Genomic DNA, 20,662 nt, shown 5'->3' on the forward strand with positions numbered 1-20,662 from the left:
CCGAACACCATCTGGGTGTCCTACAATTTAAATCAATACTGACACTATCTACCTGGAGTTAACATCAGATCCCACAAGTTAGTAGCTTAGTCCCACAAGACCGCCCCACTTAAGATGCCAATTGTAAGTCCTGGGCCTCTCATGTTTCTCACAGGAGGCTGTAAATCAGGGGTTCCCATGACGCCCTCCTCAACCTCAGCTATTTACTAAAATTGCTCACAAAACTCAAGGAAACACTTATGCTCACTGGTTTATTATAAGGATATTCTAAAGGATACAGCTAAACTGTTGGATTAAGAGATACATAAAGCAAGGTACAGTTTGTGTGAACATAGTTTTCACTGTTGGGAGGTCCCAAGCCCAGAAGCTTCTGTCTCATGAAGTTGGATTATGTCACCCTCCCAACACATGGTTGCATTCACCAACCTAAAAATTCGCCGAACCTCATTGTTTAGTGACTTTCATGGAGGTTTCATCATGTGGGCATATTGGATTTTATTAACTCAAGTCTCCAGCCTCTCTCCCCTTCCTGGAGGCTAGGAAGATGGGACTGAACATTCTAGGCTTTTAATCAAGGTTTGATCTTTCTAGCAACCAGCCCTATCCTGAAGCCATCTAGCATCCCACCAAGAGTTACCTTGTTAAAACCACAGAAACTCCAATCACTCAGGAAATTCCGAGGGATTCAGGAGCTCTGTGGTCAGGAACAAAAAATGCTTCATGGTTAAAAAGAAGCCCCAATCATCTTTTGCCCTGATACCAAATTCCATTTAAAGGCAGTAACGCTTGACCGGGCACTAAAATTTGGAATTCAGAATGATTCTACGCAGAAATTTAGCATGTTGCCACGAAGCCTGGGGCAGCAGGGTGGGGGGGTGTGTGTGTGGTGGTGGGGGTTGTGGGGAGGTTGACTAAAGCCCAGCTTCTCAAAGTGTGGTTCTCACACTTGAAACTTCAGTTTACCTCTGGAGCTTATTAAAAATGCAAATCCTCACAAACTGACCTTTTAGATTAAAAATCTCTGTGTATGGGGCCCAGGAATCTGTGTTTTTAAGGCTTCCAGGTGATTATTAGGCATGCAAAAGCTTGAGAAAGCCCTGCTGTTTTTCTCAGGCCACTCTGCCTTCTTTCAGCATCTTCTGGTTGTCATGTGGGTGCCTCTATCTTGTGGGTGCTACCGTTACTTCTTCAGTAGTACACCTGAAACTTTATCAGTGTATTAAATGATACTTTGTAATCATTTTATATTGCCTCCAACTGGATTCTTGGATTCTCGCAGGCATTATCACCAATGGCATTTAGGAACCTGACTCATATGTCTTTAGCATTATACGGACTCTAGCATAGAATTTGGTAGGTAATGTGTAGAAAAAAATCTGGAAGGATACATGCCAAACCACTAGCAGTGGTTACCTCTGGGGAGACTTCCAGGATTATAGAGAAGTAAAGGGAGGGGCTCTAACTTTTACTCTCTACTTTTTTTTTTTTTTTTTTTTGAGACAGGGTTTCCCTCTGTGGCCCAGGCTGAATACAGTAGCCACAATCTCGGTTCACTGCAGCCTCCTTCTCCTGGGCTCAAGCAATCCTCCTGCCTCAGCCTCCCAAGTAGCTGGGACTACAGGCGTGTGCCACCATGCCAGACTTTTTCTGTAATTTTTGTAGAGACAGGGTTTCACCATGTTACCCGGGCTAGTCTCGAACTTCTGGTCTCAAGCAATCCATCTGCCTCAGCCTCCCAAAGTGCTGGGATTATAGGCATGAGCCATCACGCCTGGCCTACTCCCTACCTTCGTGTATTTGACTTTTATGCATGGAAAATTATCTGTCTCATTTTTATAGAAGAATTTTGATAGAGAATTCTGATGTGTCTCATTTTTATGTAGTTTTGCTAAAAGTAGTAGACGGTATTGTAATAGCCATAATCCACACTTGGAGAACTTCTGCCTGTATTTATTTATTGAGAGTTGCATCTATTTTAAGACATCATCTGCCTTTTTCTTCTCATCTTAGTAGTGAGCTACATTTTTAGAAATAATGCTCAGGCTGGGTGTGGTGGGTCACGCCTGTAATCCTAGCGCTTTGGGAGGCCAAGGCAAGCTGATCACGAGTTCAGGAGTTCGAGACCAGCCTGGCCAACATGGTGAAACCCCATCTCTACTAAAAATACAAAAAATTAGCCAGGCATGGTGACAGGTGCCTATAATCCCAGCTACTTGGGAGGCTGAAGCAGGAGAATCACTTGAACCCAGGAGGTGGAGGTTGCAGTGAGTTGAGACTGCACCACTGCACTCCAGCCTGGGCAACAGAGCAATACTCCATCTCAAAAAAAATAAATAAATAAAAAATAGAAAGCTCAAATGAACAGTCTTAATGTAAAAGACGATGTTGTGTTGACATTTATTGCCTATGTTGTGTTTAATATTAAAATAGGTATTTGAATGTTTTGTTGTACTTATTGATGAGATTCTTTTAATTTTGAGCATAATGGACCCTCATTTGGGTCAGTGTCATCTTTATTTTTTGAAACAGTGAACACGCTTTTAACCACTGATTTATTATTTTAATAGTGTACCCTCAAATGCTGAAAAATTTAAAAATGCAGTTTATAAAAGAATTATTCTTTGCACAATTACTGGCAAACTTATTGTTAATAAACTACTGTAAGGTGATGCATTAAAAAATCTGGATCAGTATGATACAGCCACTATGTTGTGACTTTGGTACTAATTTCTCTGGTACAAGTCCTTTTGAGTTCCAAATGCCTGTGAACCAATTCCCCAATGCCTGTTCTTTCTACTCCCACAATATCTTTGTTCACACAGTGCACCATGATATTATTCGGTCTTCATTAAGCACCAGTGCAATTGTGTAAACACAAACACCAATGCAAGCCCCCAAAACATGTTCCGTGGTGAGGTGGCCATTCAGATGTTGTAGACTGAGCACTGCTGTCCAATAGAACTTTCCGTGATGATAGAAATATGCTATTCCTGTGCTTTTGCTTTTCGGTGAGATAGCCATAAGGCATAGGGAGCATTTGAGCCCTTGAAATGTGGCAAAGGTGACTGAGGTTCCGAATGTTTGTGTACATAATTTTTTTGTGGTTGCTGTTTATAGGAGACAGGGTCTCACTATGTCGGCCAGGCTGGTCTTGAACTCCTGAGCTCAAACAATCCTCCTGCTTCGGCCTCCCATAGTGCTAGGATTACAGGCGTAAGCCATCATGTCCCACCTGTACATAATTTTAACTAATTTAAATAACCACATTTAACAAGTGTCTACCATATCGGACAGCACAGATCTAGAGCAGTGTTTTTCAAACTCTAATATGCATGTGAATCACCTGACGATCTTGTTAAAATGTAGACTGGAATTCAGTAAATCTGGTCTGAATCTGTGATTCTGCATTTTTTTTTTTTTTTTTTTTTTTTTTTAGACAGAGTTTTGTTCTTGTTGCCCAGACTGGAGTGCAGTGATGGGATCTTGGCTCACAGCAACCTCAGGTGATTCGCCCACCTTGGCCTCCCAAAGTCTTGGAATTACATGCGTGAGCCACCGTGCCCGGCCCGATTCTGCATTTTTAATTAGCCCCAAGATGCTTCTGGTCTGGGGACCACATATTGAGAAGCATGTATCTAGACTAGATATACTTATATCCATTTGTTTTAGATTATTACCTGAAAGGAAATACTGAAAGTAAAAATTCTCACAGAACTCTAGGATTTTCAGGGGGCCTCATACCCCAATATGGGGATCCCGTCCTGGTGTGCTACTGCTACAGCATACATAGTAGCAGGCAAGCATATAGCCAGGAAGGTTCAGTGAGCTTGCCAAGGGCTCACCCTGGGGATGCATGACAAGTCGAGTTTTTCATTATGCTTTTCATATAGTATTAAAAAGAATCTTATGGTAAAATAAAGACACTTATTTCATCTTTCCCACTCTTTTTTTTAAAAAACAAATTAATCTTTCCTTCTTGTAGGTTTTGTGTGTGAAGCTGTGTGGAAATGTGAAATACTATCAGTCACACCATTATAGTACCGTGGTGCCACCTGATGGTAAGCTTTCTTATCATTATTTGATTCATATGTTAATTGTTTCCCTTTCTTCCAAATAAAGAGCTGCGAGTTTTGAGCAGAATAGACTTTTCTTACACTATCCCCATCCCATCCCACCCCGATTGGGTTCACGTCCACCTTTTTGTGCTCCCATGATATAGCTGCTGTCTTTTGTCAAATTCCCACCTCAGCAATCAGAGGAGTTAGAGATGATAAGAAATAGTTGGGTGGGCGTGGTGGCCTGTAATCCCAGCACTTTGGGAAACCAAGGCGGGCGGATCCCTTCAGCTCAGGAGTTTGGCACCAACCTGGCCAACAAAGCAAAACCCTATCTCTACAAAAAATACAAAAATTAGCCAGGCGTGATGGCACATGCCTATAGTCCCAGCTACCCAAGAGGCTGAGGTGGGAAGATTGCTTGAGCCCAGGAGGCAGAGGCTGCAGTGAGCCATGATCTTGCCACTCCAGTTTGGGCAACAGAGTGAGACCCTGTCTCAAAAAGAAAAAAAAAAAAAACAAGAAATAGTTTCTGTCCTCAAGAAAACTAGAACTTAAGTGTTTACCTGGGAAGACTTTTTTCTTTTTCTTTTTCATTTAATCAGAATCTAGCACTGTCACTCAGGCTGGAGTGCAGTGGCACGATCTCAGCTCACTGCAACTTCTGCTTCCCAGGCTGAAGCCGTCGTCCCAGCTCAGGCTCCTAAGTAGTTGCAACTACAGGCGCACACCACCATGCCAGACTTAATTTTTATATATTTGTAGAGATGGGGTTTCGCCATGTTGCCCAGACAGCTCTCAAACTTCTGCGCTCAGGCAGTCCACCAATCTGAGCCTCCCAAAGTGCTGGGATTACAGGCATGAGCCACCATGCCGGCCACCTGGGAAGACTTTAAGCAGATAATAAAGTATGGTACGTGCTACACTAAAATGTTATAGAATGGTGGGGAACATGTAAACTGTAGTATAATGAAGGCATTATTGGAGCAATACAAATTTTTATAGGACTTCAAAGGTTTGTGAATTTCATGTTTGAGCATTCCTTCTAGAATTCTTGTATTTATGTTTTTTTAAAGTAAATTTTACCCATTGTTTTCTCTTTTTTTCCTTAACAGAAATAACAGTTAATTATAGACATGGCCTTCCCTTGGTAACACTTACCTTGCCATCTAGAAAAGAACGTTGTCAATTTGTAGTCAAACCAATGTTGTCAACAGTTGGTTCATTCCTTCAGGACCTACAAAATGAAGATAAGGGTATCAAAACTGCAGCCATCTTCACAGCAGGTATATATGTATATAATTTTACAACTTTGTCCCAGGGTTTCTGTCTCTCCTGAACTTTTCTTTGGTTCTTTACTTTTCTAGAAGGAAGTACGTTGTTTAATTCATTAGATAATAAGTGGTTGGTCATTATTCTTTCATTTTTATGCATCAACACTATTTAAAAAACTGTTTTGGCCTGGCGTGGTGGCTCACGCCTGTAATCCCAGCACTTTTGGGAGGCCGAGTCAGGCGGATCACCTGAGGTCAGGAGTTCGAGACCAGCCCGACAAACATGGAGAAACCCTGTCTCTACTAAAAATACAAAATTAGCCACCCGTGGTGGTACATACCTGTAATCTCAGCTACTTGGCAGGCTGAGGCAGGAGAATTGCTTGAAGCCAGGAGGCAGAGGTTGCAGTGAGCCGAGATCACGCCATTGCACTCCAGCCTGGGCAACAAGAGTGAAACTCCATCCCAGGAAAAAAAATTAAAAAAAAAAAAAAAAAACTTTTAACTTCATTGAATGAAAAATTAATGGAATAAATTTAATGTAAATTTCAGTTACTTATTTTATAAACTTAGCCTTAAAGGTTTTTCATGAGAAAATCTTAGTGGCACAGGCATTAGCGTGCAATTCTCAGCAAAATTTGAATAATTAGAAAACAAAATGCAGTTTTAATTATTAAAATAAGCCAGTGAATAATTAAAGTACACAAAAAATTTATTCACCACTGTTATAAAGCAATTACAGTCTAGTGTGTTTTTTGGCAGAATTAGTTCTTAGGAAGAATATACATTTTTTAAAAAACCAGAAGTATGTCATCATTTATACATTTAAAATTTAGAATACAGCTTTTATATTCTCATAGTCTGAAATGGTCTTAGACCAACTGCTTCTAAATAGAATAAAGAATTATTTACCCTATCCCATTATATAGCAGCTGCAAATATACATATATTAATAAATTTGCATTATTTTATTATGATATTAAATATTTAGAATAAAGTTATTTAAGTTCATGATTACTGTTGCAGTTTTGAAAGGGAAATAAACATACTTTTTCCCTATCCAAGTTCCAAATTAATTAAAGGATAGATAGAGAAGTTGGAAAATGGAGATTAATTGATTCATTCAACAAATACTTACTGAGCACCTAATGTATGTCAGGCACTGTTCTATATGCTAGAAGTAGTGCAGAGAATAAAAGGGATAAAAACTCCTGCCTTTATGGAGCTTATATTTAGGAGGAGAAAAAAACAAGATAAATTATGTATTATGTTAAATAATAAGTGTTATGAAGAAAAATAAAGCAGAATGTGGAAGATGTGTTGGGCAAGGGTGGGCTTGATAAGATTACATTTGCACAAAGACCTGGGGGAAATAAGGGAGGAAGTCATGTAGAGGGAAGAGAGCTCTGGGCCGCATGCGGTGGCTCACGCCTGTAATGCCAGCACTTTGGGAGGCTGAGGTGGGTGGATCACCTGAGGTCAGGGGTTTGAAACCAGCCTGGCCAACATAGCAAAACCCCTTCTCTACTAAGAATACAAAAATTAGCCAGGTATAGTGTTGCGTACCTGTGATCCCAGGAGGCTGAAGCAGGAGAATCGCTTGAACATGGGAGGCGGAGGTTGCAGTGGTCCGAGACGGCACCACTGCACTCCAGCCTGGGTGACAGGGTGAGACTGCATTGCGGTGGAAGCCTACTAGACAGTGGCCGCAAAGGAGGGAGCTGGGAGAAAGGAGGAGTTCTGAGAGATGGGGAAGGGCAGATCAGGAAAGGCTTATTGTAGGCTGTTGTTAGGACTATAGATTTAGCTGGAAGGGACGTTTCTTCCTGCTAAAACCTTGATCAGAGAATAAGGTTTTAGCCCTATGGCACAATGGGCTTCCTAATATTTCATCCTTGAACTAGACAGACATTTCCCCCAGGCACAGGAACACTGGAATGTCCATGGGTGTTTTCCGCAGGGGCATGGCCCTCTTTCGAAGCTTCTAGGGGCAGGCAGACCCAAACCTGGAAGTCAGAAGGGCTTGCACTGAGCAGCGCTTGCCTGGTGGTGTGTACCCAATTAGTATTGAAGTGAATGAAATAAGAGAGGTTAAAACAACAATAGATGTTTACCCTGCTTATTTCTAAAAATAAGGTTAGTAGCTTTGAAACAGCACAAAGAGAATAGAAGTCTTAGAGAAAAGGGACTCTTTGGACAGAGTGCAAACACCCTATCGGGGATTTAAATTGATACCGAAGAATACATGAAAAATTTAACACTGTATCACTAGTGCTTAAAAATGTTTCACATCAGTCTTTTGCTATTCATACCTTCGTATAAAGGATAATGTAGTATTTCAACTGAGAACTCATATTCAGTGGATGTCTTTTTATAGTAAGATTTTAAGGAGCTGGTTTGAAGTCATTTACATGTAAATTTTTAAATGACACTTGGAAAGATAAAGCAATTGGTGTGTTGTTGATTTTTTTTTTCTTCTTTTTAAAAGACTCTGTGGGTGGAATTTGCCTGCATTTAATTTGGGCTTGAAAAGAGTGTTCTAAGCTTGTCACGGTTTTGCCCATTGTGTGGGTTGAATTATTTGGCAATTTTTTTGGAAAATCATCTCACTGCAACTGATGAACAGCAACCCAAACAGCCAAATTCTAGGAACAGACACAGGTGCAGACTTGATTTGCAGTCTTCTAGAATAAAAGAACTATAGGGAGGCAGACAAGAGGCAGCAGCCAGTTTCTTCGGGATGTACTAGTGTTAGTGCTGTCATCACACATATTAATGTAGCTAAAATAGCTCTGGTTGAATGTAACCAAATGAATGTCAGGCTGGGATTTGAAAATACACATCCAGCATTTTCCTGGACTTAATTTCATGTAATTATATGTGAACTGTTCTGAAGGGAAAATGATAGAAAAAGAAACCTCTACCCAGCACCAATTTTTTGCTTATTGTTTAGTGAGTTTGCTTTCTTAACACCTGGATTACGTTAAAGTTTGGTTCAAAAACATGACACAACCTCGGCTCTATGAGAAGGTGTGCAAAGCACATTGTGGTTAAAATTTTTCAAGACTTTTTTTTTCCTGAAATACTCCTAGGATATTTGAAATTACTATTAGAATCTCTCCTGCCTCTCTCCACTTCCACAAAATAAACCATACAGTGCAAATTTATTTCTTAGGCATTACGTTCATTATTGTCCTCACCTCCTTGACAGTTTGCCTCTTCATTTTTTTTCAAGCTTGAAAGGGAGATGAGCCCATGTGGTGATAGCTTGTGGTGCTATTTAGCTACTAAATTTTTAACCACCGCAAATGAGTTACCTCTAATAATTAAAAATAAGAGAAAGGCAGGGTTTTTAAATAGTTATACCCTTATGCCTACATGTGCCAGTCAGAAGCTTGGCTGTAAGCAGCAGAATGGACTCTGGCTAAGCAGAGGAGTGTGTCAACAGGCTCTCATGCTGGAAGTGGCAGAAGACAAGCTCAGAAGAGGGCAGGAACTAAGAGAAGACAGGAGCAGAGACCAGGTTAACCCAGGAACCACCTGATGGGCTCTGCTGCCTACACTCCACCCCACCCCCAACACTGCACCAGCCACTGCTCTGGCCTTGCTGTGAAGGGTTTCCACCTCCCCTGAACCTTTGCATGACCCTCCACAGATGCAGTTTCACCAAGGGCATTACCTGGATTCCAGCACAGCTGACAGGGTGGGAGAGGGAGTGCCTGCCTGTTCCATTTCATCCAAGGAAATGGGAGGTAGAGCAATAAAGGAGGATTCCCCTCAATGGGAATAGTGTTTGGGTTTGGGGACACCCCCCACAAAAGTAAATTGTCCACTATTATATTGTAAAGACCTGGGTTAGTAATTTTCTATGTGTTGGAAGATGGTTCTTACTGTTCTAAAACAAAGACATACTCATGCATGATGTTTTTCTTTCAGATGGCAACACGATTTCAGCTTCTACTTTGATGGATATTTTGCTAATGAATGATTTTAAACTTGTCATTAATAAAATAGCATATGATGTACAGTGTCCAAAGAGAGGTAAGAAACACAGCTATCCAACTATTACTTTTTTTTTTTTTTAGATGAATTCTCACTTGCTCTGTTGCCCAGGCTGGAGTACAGTGGCGTCATCATAGCTCACTGTAATCTCAAACTCCTGGGCTCAAACAATCCTCCCACCTTAGCCTCCAGAGTAGCTGGGACTACCCGCATGCACCACCATGGCTGGCTAATTTTTTAACATTTTTTAGGGATTGGGTCTCCCTATGTTGTCCAGGCTGGTATCTTCACTTTTACCTTTAGCTGTGAGGTTTCCAGAGGGAGCAAAGTTTATGTTAAGAATCTTTTAAATTTATCAGATGACCAAGAAGTCTTTGGAAAACCAGTGTTTAAGCTTTTCCAGCTGGCGTATAAGTGATCACCTACAGTTGCCTAGCAGGGCTTTTAGTCCCATATACTCTTTTTAGACTTTCAGGATTTTACTTTAGGATCTTGAATGCTTAACTGACATTATTGGGTTAAGAGAGAGGTAGGCCTGAAAATCAAGAATTCAAGTATATATGGTTGTATAGCTCTTAACTCTTGTAAAAAATTAAATTGTATTATTTAAAGCAGTTTTAGGTTCAAAGCAAAATTGAGCAGAATGTAGACAGAGTTCCCATATGCTCTCTGCACCCCACACCCCTTACTATCAATGTCCCACACCAGACTGGTATATTTGTTAAAATTGGTGAACACACTGACACATCATTGTCACCCAAAGTCCATAGTTTACATTAGGGTTTACTCTTGGTGTTGTATATTCTACAGATTGTGACAAATGTAGAACTACATGTATTCATCATTAATGTACATAATGTAAATAATTATCTTGTTTTTATTTATCTTAAATGTATATGTAGCTTACATTTATTTTAATGTTTAACATTAAAAGTGTCTTGGGTCTTTATTTAGACGTTTGGTGATGTTTTTATGACCAGAAATATGCTGTAAGAACCTAACTCTTGCTTATATCAATTAGCCTATGGTAAAATTGGTTTCCTTATAGTTGTTTCATTTAAAGTTGCAGTTTTCAAGATCCTGTCTATGACATTAAGAATTATACAGAATAGTGCCAGGCAAACTCTACCAAACTCTACCAAAATTCAAGGATGCTCAAGGCCCTGATATAAAATGTTTGTTATATTTGCATTTAACCTACATACTCCCTTCATATACTTTAAATCTCTAGATTACTTACAATACCTAAGACAGTGTAAATGCTGTGTAAATGGTTGTTATACTATATTGGTTTTTCATTCATTTTGTTGTTGTTGTATTGTTAATTTTTATTAGATTTTTTTTCCAAATATTTTCAATCCATGGTTGGTTGAGTTCACAGATGCAGAACCCACAAGTAAGAAAGGCTGATTGTATAGCCTTTTCAGATTCGCTTCTTTCTTTCTTTTTGGTGGGGGCGGGGGCCCATGGTAGTAGGGCCAGGGACATGAGAGAGCAAGGGAAGAGAAAATAGGATATTTAAGAAAGGGGGTACAACAGGGAAAATACTAAACAGTGAGAGAGAGGAGTGAAAAAGGGGAGAGTGGGAAGAAAAAAAGGAGAAAGGCAAGAGGGGAAAGAAGAAGGGGGAAAGGAAGAGAGAGCAAAGAGAAGAAAAGGGAGTGATAAGGGAGGAGACAAGAGGCAGTAAAGAAGAAAGTGAAGAGGAAGGCCAGATTGGCTTATTTCACGTAGTAATATGCATTTAAGTTTCTTTCATGTGTTTTCAGAGCTTGTTAGCTCATTTCCTTTTAGTGCTGAATAATAGTTCATTATCTGTATGTACCACAGTTTATTCATTCACCTACTGAAGGACATCTGGGATACTTCCAAGTTTTGGCAATTATGAATGAAGCTGCTATAAACACACATGCGCAGGTTTTTGTTTGCATGTAGATTTTCAAATCATTTGGTTAAATACCCAGGAGCATGATTGCTGGCACATATGGTGAGAGTGTTTAGTTTTGTGTAAAACTGTCAAGCTGTCTTCCAAAGTGGTTGTACCATTTTGTGTTCCTACCAGCAGTGAATGAGAATTCCTGTTGCCCCATATCCTTGCCAGCAATTGGTGGTATTAGTGATTTGGATATGATTTTCACCATTGTAGTAGGTGTGTAGTCATTGTTTTAATTTGCAGTTTCTTAATGACATACGATGTTGAGCATCTCTTCATATGCCTATTTGCCATCTATGTCTTCTTTGTTGAGGTGTCTTTTCAGATCTTTGCCCATTTTGTGATCAGGTTGTTGATTTTCTTTTGAGTTCTTTGTATGTTTGGGATAACGGTCTTGTATCAGATATGTCTTTTGCAAATATTTTCTCCCAGGCTATGGCTTGCTTTCTCATTGTCTTTCACAAGTTGAGGAAATTGCCCTCTGTTCCTGGTCTGCTGAGAGTCTTCACTGTGAATTGGTGTTCAATTCTGTCAAATGCTTTTTCTGCATCTATTGATATTATCAAGTGATTTTTCTTCCTTAGTCTGTTGATGTGATGGATTACATGAATTCATATTCAAGTGTTGAGCCTTGCATACCTGGATAAATCCCACTTAGTTGTAGTGTAGCAATCTTTTTAGACATTGTTGTATTTTATTTGCTATTATTTTGCTGAGGATTTTTGTGTCTATAATATTCACGAGAGATATCGCTCTGTGGTTTTGTTTTCTTACAGTGTTTTTGTCTGGTTTTAGTATTAAGGTAATGCTGGCCTCATAGAATGAGTTAGGAAGTATTCCCTCTGCTTCTGTCTTCTGAAAGAGATTGTAGATAATTAATATAGTTTCTTCCTTTGATGTTTGGTAGAATTCACCAAGGAAATCCATCTGGACCTGGTGCTTTCTGTTTTGGAAGTTTATTAGTTATTGATTCAATTACTTAATAGGTATAGGCTTATGCAGATTGTCTATTTCTTTTTGTGTGAGTTTTGATAGATTGTACCTTTTAGAGAATTAATCTATTTTATCTAGGTTATCGAATTTGTGGGCATAGAGTTGTTCATAGTATTTCTTTATTTTCCTTTTAATGTCCATGGGATCTGTAGTTAAATCCTCTCATTTCGTTTCTAACATGAGTAGCTTGTTGTCTCTTTTTTTCTTGAATAACCTGGCTAGAAGTTTATCAATTTAATTGATTTTTTCCAAAGAACTAGCCTTTAACATCATTGATTTTTCTCTGTGGGTTTCCTGTTCTCGATTTCATTGGTTTCTACTCTATGTTTATAATATAGAGTAGAATATATAATATATTATGTAGAGTGTATTATATACTCTATATAATAAATATTCTATATTATTTCTTTTCTTCTGCTTGCTTTTCATTTCATTTGCTCCTCTTTCTCTAGTTTTTTAAAGTATAAGTTCAGATCTTTAAATTTTAGATGTTTATTCTTTCCTATTATATGTATTCAATACTATAGATTCCCCTCTGAGCATTGCTTTCACTGCCTTCCATAAATTTTGATAAGTTATATTTTCATTTATTTTAAAATATTTTAATTTTTTTTCTTGTGATTTCTTCTTTGACCCATGTGTTAGAAGTACATTATTTAATATCTAAGTATTTTGGGATTTTCCAGCTATCTTTGGGTTATTGATTTTTAGTTTAATTCTACTGAGATCTAAAAGCATACATTGTATTTTTCTTTTTTTACATTTACTCATGTGAGTTTTATAGCCTTCATTGTGATCTATCTTGGTGAGATGTTCCCTGTGAACTTGAGAATGTGTATTTTGCTGTTGTTGGATAGTCTATAGATGTCACATTTATCTCAGTTGATTGATGGTGCTATTGAGTTCAACTGTATACCTCCTGATTTTCTGCTTGGCAGATCTATTGAGTTCAACTGTATACCTCCCGATTTTCTGCTTGGCAGATCTGTCCATTTCTAATAGAGGAATGTTGAAGTCTGTAACTGTAAACATGAATTCATCTATTTCTTCTTGTATTCTATTAGTTTTTGTTTTGCCTTATGTACTTTGATGCTGTGTTAGGAGCATACACATTAAGGATTGTTCTGTCTTCTTGGAGAATTGGCCTTTTATTATGTAATGTCTCTTTACTCCTGGTAGCTTTCCTTGCTCTAATGTCTGTTTTGTCTGAAAATAATATAGCTATTTCGGCTTTCTTTTTATTAGTGTTAGCATAGTATATCTTTCTTCATCCCTTTGCTTTTCATCTATATATGTCTTCATATTTAAAGCGGGTTTCTTATAGACACTATATAGTTGGATCTGGGTTTTCGACCCACTCTGACAAGCTCTATCTTTTGATTGGTTCATTTAGGCCATTGACATTCAAATTGATTACCGATATACATAATATCTACCATATTTGCTACTGTTTTCTATTTGTTGCCACTGTTTTTTTTTTTCCTGTTTTTGTCTTCCACATTTTTTCTGCCTTTTTTGGTTTTTAATTGAGCATTCTGTATATTTCATTTTCTCTCCTTTTCCAGCATATTATTTATACTTCTTTTTTTAGTGGTTGCCTAAGAGTTTGCAAGATACATTTACAACTATTGCAAGTCCACTTTCAAATAACATATTGCTTCACGACTAGTGCAAATACCTTATAATAACAAAATAATCCCAATTTTCCCCTCATATCCCTCGTCTCACGGCTGTCATTCATTTCAGTGATTCATAAGCATAGGTATACTAAGCATACATAGTCAAAACCAGTGTTAGCATTATTCTTTTGAACCGACTGTTATCTAGTAGATCAATTAAGAATAATAAAAATAAAGGTTTTTATTTTACCTCCACTATTCCTTCTCTGATTCTCTTTCTTTCTGTAGAGCTAAATTTCCAACCTATATCATCTTGCTTTTCTATGAAGAACTTCTTTTAATATTTCTTGCAAGGCAGGCCTGCTAGCAACAAATTCACTCAATTTTTGTTTGAAAATATCTTTGTTTCTCTTTTACTTTTGAAGAATAATTTCACAGGGTACCAAATTTTAGGCTGCTTTGTTTTTTTCTCTCAATACTAAATATTTTATCCCATTCTTGCTTGTATGATTTCAGAGAAGTCAGATTTAATTTCTTTTTTTTCTCTGCTATAGCTAAGGGTTCCCCCCTCTCCCTGGCTTCTTTAAGAATTATTTTCTTTATCTTTGATTTTCTGCAGTTTGAAAATGATATACGTATGTGTAGTTTTCTCTTGGCATTTGTTCTGCTTGTGTTCTCTGAGCTTCCTGGATCTGTGGTTTGCTATTTGACATTAGTTTGGGGGGAATTCTCAGTCCTTAATCAAATAATTCTTCTGTTGCTTCCTTTCTTCTTCTAGTATTCTCATTACATACATGTTATTCATTTTGTAGTTGTCCTAAAGTTCTTGGATATTCTGTTCTGTTTTTTTTTTTTTCAGTCTTTTTTCTCTTTGCTTACCAGTTTTGAAAGTTTCTAATGAAATATCCTTAAGCCCAGAGATTCTTTCTTCAGCTATGTTTCATCTACTAACAAGCCCATTAAAGGCATTCTTCCTTTCTGTTACAATGCTTTATCTCTAGCATTTTATTTGGATTCTTTCTTAGAATTTCCATCTGTCTTCTTACATTACCCATCTGTTCTTGCATGTTATCTACTTTTTCTAGTAGATTCCTTAGCATATTATTTGTAGTTATTTCAAGTTGCTAGTCTGATAATTCCAACGTTCCTGCCATGTCTGGCTCTCGTTCTGATGCTTATTCTGTCTGTTCAAACTGTGTTTTTTGCCTTTTAGTAAGTCTTGTAATTTTATGTTAAAAGCTGGATGTGATATACTGGATAAAGGGAACTGCAGTAAATAAGCCTTTTATAATATAGTGATAAAGTAAGGTATGGAGGGGAAGTGTTCTGTAGTCCTATGATTAAGGGGACTAGGTCCCAGTCTTTTAGTGAGCCTGTACCCCTGGACTTTGAACTTCACAAGTGCTTCTCAGCCCTTCCCCCACCCCCCACCACCTTAGGTGAGATAGAATGGTTGCAGGGTGCTGAAGTTGGGTTTTTCTTTTCCTCTAGGTTAACTAAGCTCTAATGAAATCCCAATCGATTAGGCTCTGGGAAAATAATTTACCTCGTGGACACTCCTTGTTAAGAGTAACAGAATTTGGCCAGGCGTGGTGGCTCACAACTTTAATCCCAGCACTTTGAGAGGCTGAGGGAGGGGGGATCACTAGGTCGGGAGTTCGAGATCAGCATGCCAACATGGTGAAACTCCGTCTCTACTAAAAATACAAAAATTAGCTGGGTATGGTGGCAGGCGCCTGTAATCCCAGGTACTTGGGAGGCTGAGGCAGGAGAATCACTTGAACCTGGAAGGCGGAAGCTGCAGTGAGCCAAAATCATGTCACTGCACTCCAGCCTGGGCAACAGAGCGAGGAGACTCCGTCTCCAAAAAAAAAAAAGAGAGAGAAAGAACAGAATTCTCTGGCATATTTCAAAATCACTACTTTTCCTTTCCTGCTGCCGGAAGGAGGAGGTTTTTCTTCAGTTTTCACTGTGAGTACCTAGTGGAGCTCCTAGAAGTGAAACTCACAAAAGTATGGGAATGCCCCCACCTATGGGACTCCCTGGAATGCTTACATTTCAAGAGTTGTCCACGCTGAGCCTCCAGCAATTTGTCAGTTACAGTTCAGGTTTTCCTACCCTGGTACTGATTCTTTGCAGATTTCTGCTCATGAGTCTCTGCTTCGCTAAGTTGTCATTGTCTGTATTTATCTATCTTTTCAATTTTGGGGACAGCAATTTTCCCTCTAACCTTAGTTTTCTTATGCATCTAAGAAGAGTTGTTGATTTTCATTGTATTCAGCCATTTATTAATCGTTAGGATGGAGTGACAACTTTGGAGTTTTTTATGTCAGACAGGAAACTGGAAGTCTTAACTCTTTCTTAAAGAGAGCTTTTTTCATCTCAAATTACCATTTTGGCCATTAGCAATATTCTTTTGGACAATTCTCAGCCATTATTAGTTCAAATATTGCTGCTTTTCCTTTCTCTCTTTTTTCTTCTTCTGGTAGTCCCATTTTGCCTAAGTTACACTTGTGCAATTGTCCCACAGTTCCTAGATATTTTGTTAGGTTTTTTTTTTTCCATTCTTTTTTCTCTTTGACTTTCAGTTTGAGAAGTTTCTGTTGGCATAGCCCCAGGCTGACTGATTCTTTCCTCCCCAGTGTCTAGTCTACTGATGAGCCCATCAAAGGCATTCTTCATTTCTGTTACAGTGGTTTTTATTTCTAGCAATTCCTTTTGGTTCCTGAGTTTCTATCTCACCATTTACATTACTCATCTATTCTTGCATATTGTACACTTTTTCCATTAGAGCCTTTAATCATAGTTGCTTTACTATCCTACTCTGATAATTCCAAAATCTCTGCCATATCAGAGCCTGGTTCTGATGCTTGTTTTGTCTCTTCAAACCGTGGTTGTTGTTGTTTTTTTCTTTGCCTTTTAGCTTGTCTTTAAATTTTTTGCTGAAAGCTAGACATGATGTATCAGGCAATAGAAACTGAGCTGAATAGGTCTTTAGTGTGAGGTTTTATGTGGCTATGAGTTAGATGTTTAATGTTTGCTGTAGCTGTAGGTATCAGAGGCTTTCCTCTAGTGTCCTTATTTTTGTTTCTCCTGATGTTTTGGGGTTTCCCTATAAATTCTTTCTCAAATAGAATCTGTGCCTTGTATAAAACTGGAGCCCTGTTAATGTAGTGGTAAGATATTGAGGAGAGGAATCATTCTATAATCTTATTATTAAATATATATATATATATATTTTTTTTAATTGGGCCTGTGTCTCCGGAATGCAATCTTTACAAGAGTTTCTTAGCCTCTTTTATTCTCTTGTGTGAGACAGTAAGGCTAGAGGGGTCTGTAGTTGACTAATTGCCCTTTCTCCAAGTCAGATAAGGCTCTGGTAAAGTAGTTTCCTATTATGGAGGACATGTGCTTAGGGCTGTTTCAGAATGGTTATTTTTCCTTTCCTCCTGCCCAAAGCAGGGAGAGTATTTTTCTCTGATATCTGATCCTCACTGTGAAAACCTGGTACGGTTCCAGAAGATAAAACTCATGAAAGTGTGGGTGTTTTTCCTTCAATGCTAGTTCACACTGAGTGTCCAGCAATTCACCAATTACAGTTTAAGAATTCTGGCTAGTATTGGCTTCTGAGGCTTCTTCTCCCAGTAAGCTATAATTATAGACTGTTAAAGGTAGGAGGAAGAAATTCGTAAGTCTATGCCTTAATAAATTGGTGATAAAATAAATAGATCAACAAATAATAGAAGGCTCTTACTTTACAGTGAGGTGCTGAGCATCTACTGGTAAATGTGGGAGAGTTTCTGGAGGTGGAAAATCATCACTTTGCAGCCAAATTCTAGATCAGGCAAGAGTCATCAACAGGGAGGGAATTTAGATAAGAAATTGCTGTTAAAAAAAGTCCTCCAGCTTGAAGCAGCTCCAGCTAGCCATTATCTGGTACAGTTTGAACACCAGTGACTCCTGTGTCTTTGTGACTTGCTCCCTCTCCCCCTTTTTTTGTAAGTACTTTCTTACTTTTTGGTATAGAAAGATGATCCAGGTTGATCTTGTACCTATCATGCCACTTCACTTTTATCAGCCATTTCTCTGAGGACTCCTCAAACAAAAATAATTTTTAAAAATTTTAATTGTATATTTGAACATTATATGGGATTTTCAAATACAAACAAGAAAAAAGAAATTAAAGTGAATCACTCATTTCAACACTTACAAACTTTCTTCCATTCTGAATTCTCTTTTAACATCACGGCAGTATTTAACTTCAAAGAGAGAAGGGTGACAGAAATTGAAAAATATGGAAGAAGAAATCCCTGTTAAGATATTATACAACTTTCATGTCCAGTGAGTTCCTAACACCCTGGAAAGTCTTTCACTTGCTGTTCTTTGGGTTGCATTTATGAACAAACAAGTGGAAATAGATGTTTACAGGCCATCCCATTACTCTACATGACCTTCCCATCCCTCAAACCACCACATGGACCATAAGCCTTAGGTCTAAGTGGAATAAAGCACAACCTCCGCACTCCTGCCCGCTCATTAGAATACCCCTCTTGCTGCCTGGAAGGGCTGTGTGTTGGGATTGAACTCCTAGGGCAGAAGCCTCCCTGGAGATGGGAGGTCAGTGAGCCCAGGTTTCCCTGGAACCTCAGCTTATGAAAACTGTATCAGACTTGCCAAGTCTCACAGTGTAAAGTAAACAGGGACACAGCAGTTATAGTTGGAAGGAAAACAATGGCAGAGGAATCATACTGGATTAACTGAAAATGAAATTTATAAAACTACAAATTTGGAGTTTTCAAAAAAGTTATTTAAACTCCATTTAACTAAAATATTCCTAATACATTGCAAATGTGGATTTGAAAATTTGGGGTATGAAAATTAAGTTCACATGGAAGACACATATATGAGAAATAAGCTTCTGAAGAAAAGGAAAAGAATAATTATCTCTCATTTTTGGCCTTTATTAGGAGATGTCACAGACAAATGTTATGAGTCAGTTTAGGTTGGTGGTGTAACATGAATTCTGTGGTGCCCACACTTCTGAAAGAGCAGAGCCAAGGGCACTCACTGTTGAACTCAGATAAACATTTCGTGCCACTTGACAAAGACTCTCACCTTGACTAAACTTCAGTCAGCTTCCTCGGAACCCTCTTCTCAACTAGGCATTAACCATGGCCTATAAAAACTGTAAACTCTCAGCACAGATTTTGTCAACACTGCCCCCCTCACACCACACACACTAAGAGACTTGAACAAACATTTGCATAGTTTCTAATAGCTCAAGGCCACATCATTTGGATGACAACTCCAGTTCTTTTAGAATGTCTGTCTGAGAAAGCTCAGTACCATCTGGAAAATTTACTGTTTATTCCAGCCAAAACCTGGTGATAGGTCAATAAGCCATACCACCTCATCTTTAGAGCAGTGCTGTACTTTGAGTATGTTCCCCAAAGTTGATGTGTTGGAAACTTGATCCCCAGTGTTGTGGTGTTGGGATGTGAGGCGTATTGGGAGGTGTTTGGCTCATGGGGGCACTGCCCTAATGAATAGATGAATGCCATTTTCACTGGAGAGGTTATCTTGGCAGTAGGTTCCTTATAAAAGGATGAGTTTGGCCCCTTCTTGTGCTGTTGTGCATACACACTTGCTTTCTCTCTGCCTCCCTTTGCCATGGGATGATGCAGCAAGAAGGTTCTCACCAGATATGCCAACACCTTGGTCTTGGACTTCCCAGACTCCAGAACTGTGAGGAAATAAAATGTTGTTCTTTGTAAGTTGCCCAGTCTGTAATATTCTGCTATTGCAGCAGAAAACAGATTAAGACAGAAAATTGGTACCAGGAGTGGGGCGATAAGAAATATCTGAAAAGGTGGAAGTGGCTTTGGAATTTGGTAATGGGCAAAGGCTGGAAGAGTTTGGAAGAGCAGACTAGAAAAAGCCAAATTGCCATGAACAGAGTGTTAAGGACAATTCTGGTCAGGGCTCGGAAGAGAATAGCTGTAGGAAGTCTGAAAGTTTTTAGAGATTTACTTAAGTGGTCATGATCAGAATGTTGGTAGAAATATCGATGGTAGGCTGGGTGTGGTGACTCACACGTATAATCCTAGCACTTTAGGAGGCTGAGGCGGGTGGATCACTTGAGGTCAGGAGTTTGAGACCAGTGTGGCCAACATGGTGAAACCTTGTCTCTACTAAAAATCCAAAAATATATATATGGTAAAGGCCAATCTGATAAGCTCTTTGAAATGAGGAATACCTTACTGGAAGCTGGAATAAACACCATTATTGTTATGGACTTGCAAAGAACTTCTGAGCCCTCACCAGAATTGCCCTTAATACTCTGTTCATAACAATACAGGCCTTTTCTAGTGTGCTCTTCCAAACTCTTCCAGCCTTTGCCCATTACCAAATTCCAAAGCCGCTTCTACCTTTTCAGGTATTTGTTATAGCAGTAACTCTGCTCCTAGTACCAATTTTCTGTCTTAATCTATTTTCTGCTGCAATAGCAGAATATCACAGACTGGGCAGTTACAAAGAATTGTTTTCATATCCAAGGGCTTTATGGAATGTAGAATTTAAGAGTGACAAACTAAGATACCTGGCAGAAGAAAACTCTAAGCAAAATATTGAAGAATCTGCATGGTTTCTTTAACTGCATACAGTAAAATGAGAGGAGAATTGATTTAAAGATAGAATTCACAATTTAAAATGAGGCAGAATGTAAAATATTTGGAAAATTCACAGCTGCCCCTGAGAATCCAGAACTTTAGAGCTACCAGTGTGCAG

At 38.7% G+C, this 20,662-nt stretch overlaps 1 protein-coding gene across 4 annotated transcripts in view; it reads left to right on the plus strand.

Moving 5' to 3' along the window:
- MCUB (mitochondrial calcium uniporter dominant negative beta subunit) overlaps positions 1 to 20,662 on the plus strand; it is a 139,524-nt gene that overhangs the window by 92,495 nt on the left and 26,367 nt on the right. For all 4 annotated transcript variants that reach the window (XM_030799125.1, XM_030799127.1, XM_030799126.1 and 1 more), the window contains exons 2-4: positions 3,983 to 4,058; positions 5,171 to 5,341; positions 9,266 to 9,370. In XM_030799125.1, coding sequence (XP_030654985.1) covers positions 3,983 to 4,058; positions 5,171 to 5,341; positions 9,266 to 9,370 — 352 coding nt within the window. The remainder of the gene's footprint in view (positions 1 to 3,982; positions 4,059 to 5,170; positions 5,342 to 9,265; positions 9,371 to 20,662) is intronic.

The sequence above is a fragment of the Nomascus leucogenys genome, chromosome 18, assembly GCF_006542625.1.
Source record: "Nomascus leucogenys isolate Asia chromosome 18, Asia_NLE_v1, whole genome shotgun sequence".
Taxonomy (NCBI): Eukaryota; Metazoa; Chordata; class Mammalia; order Primates; family Hylobatidae; genus Nomascus; species Nomascus leucogenys.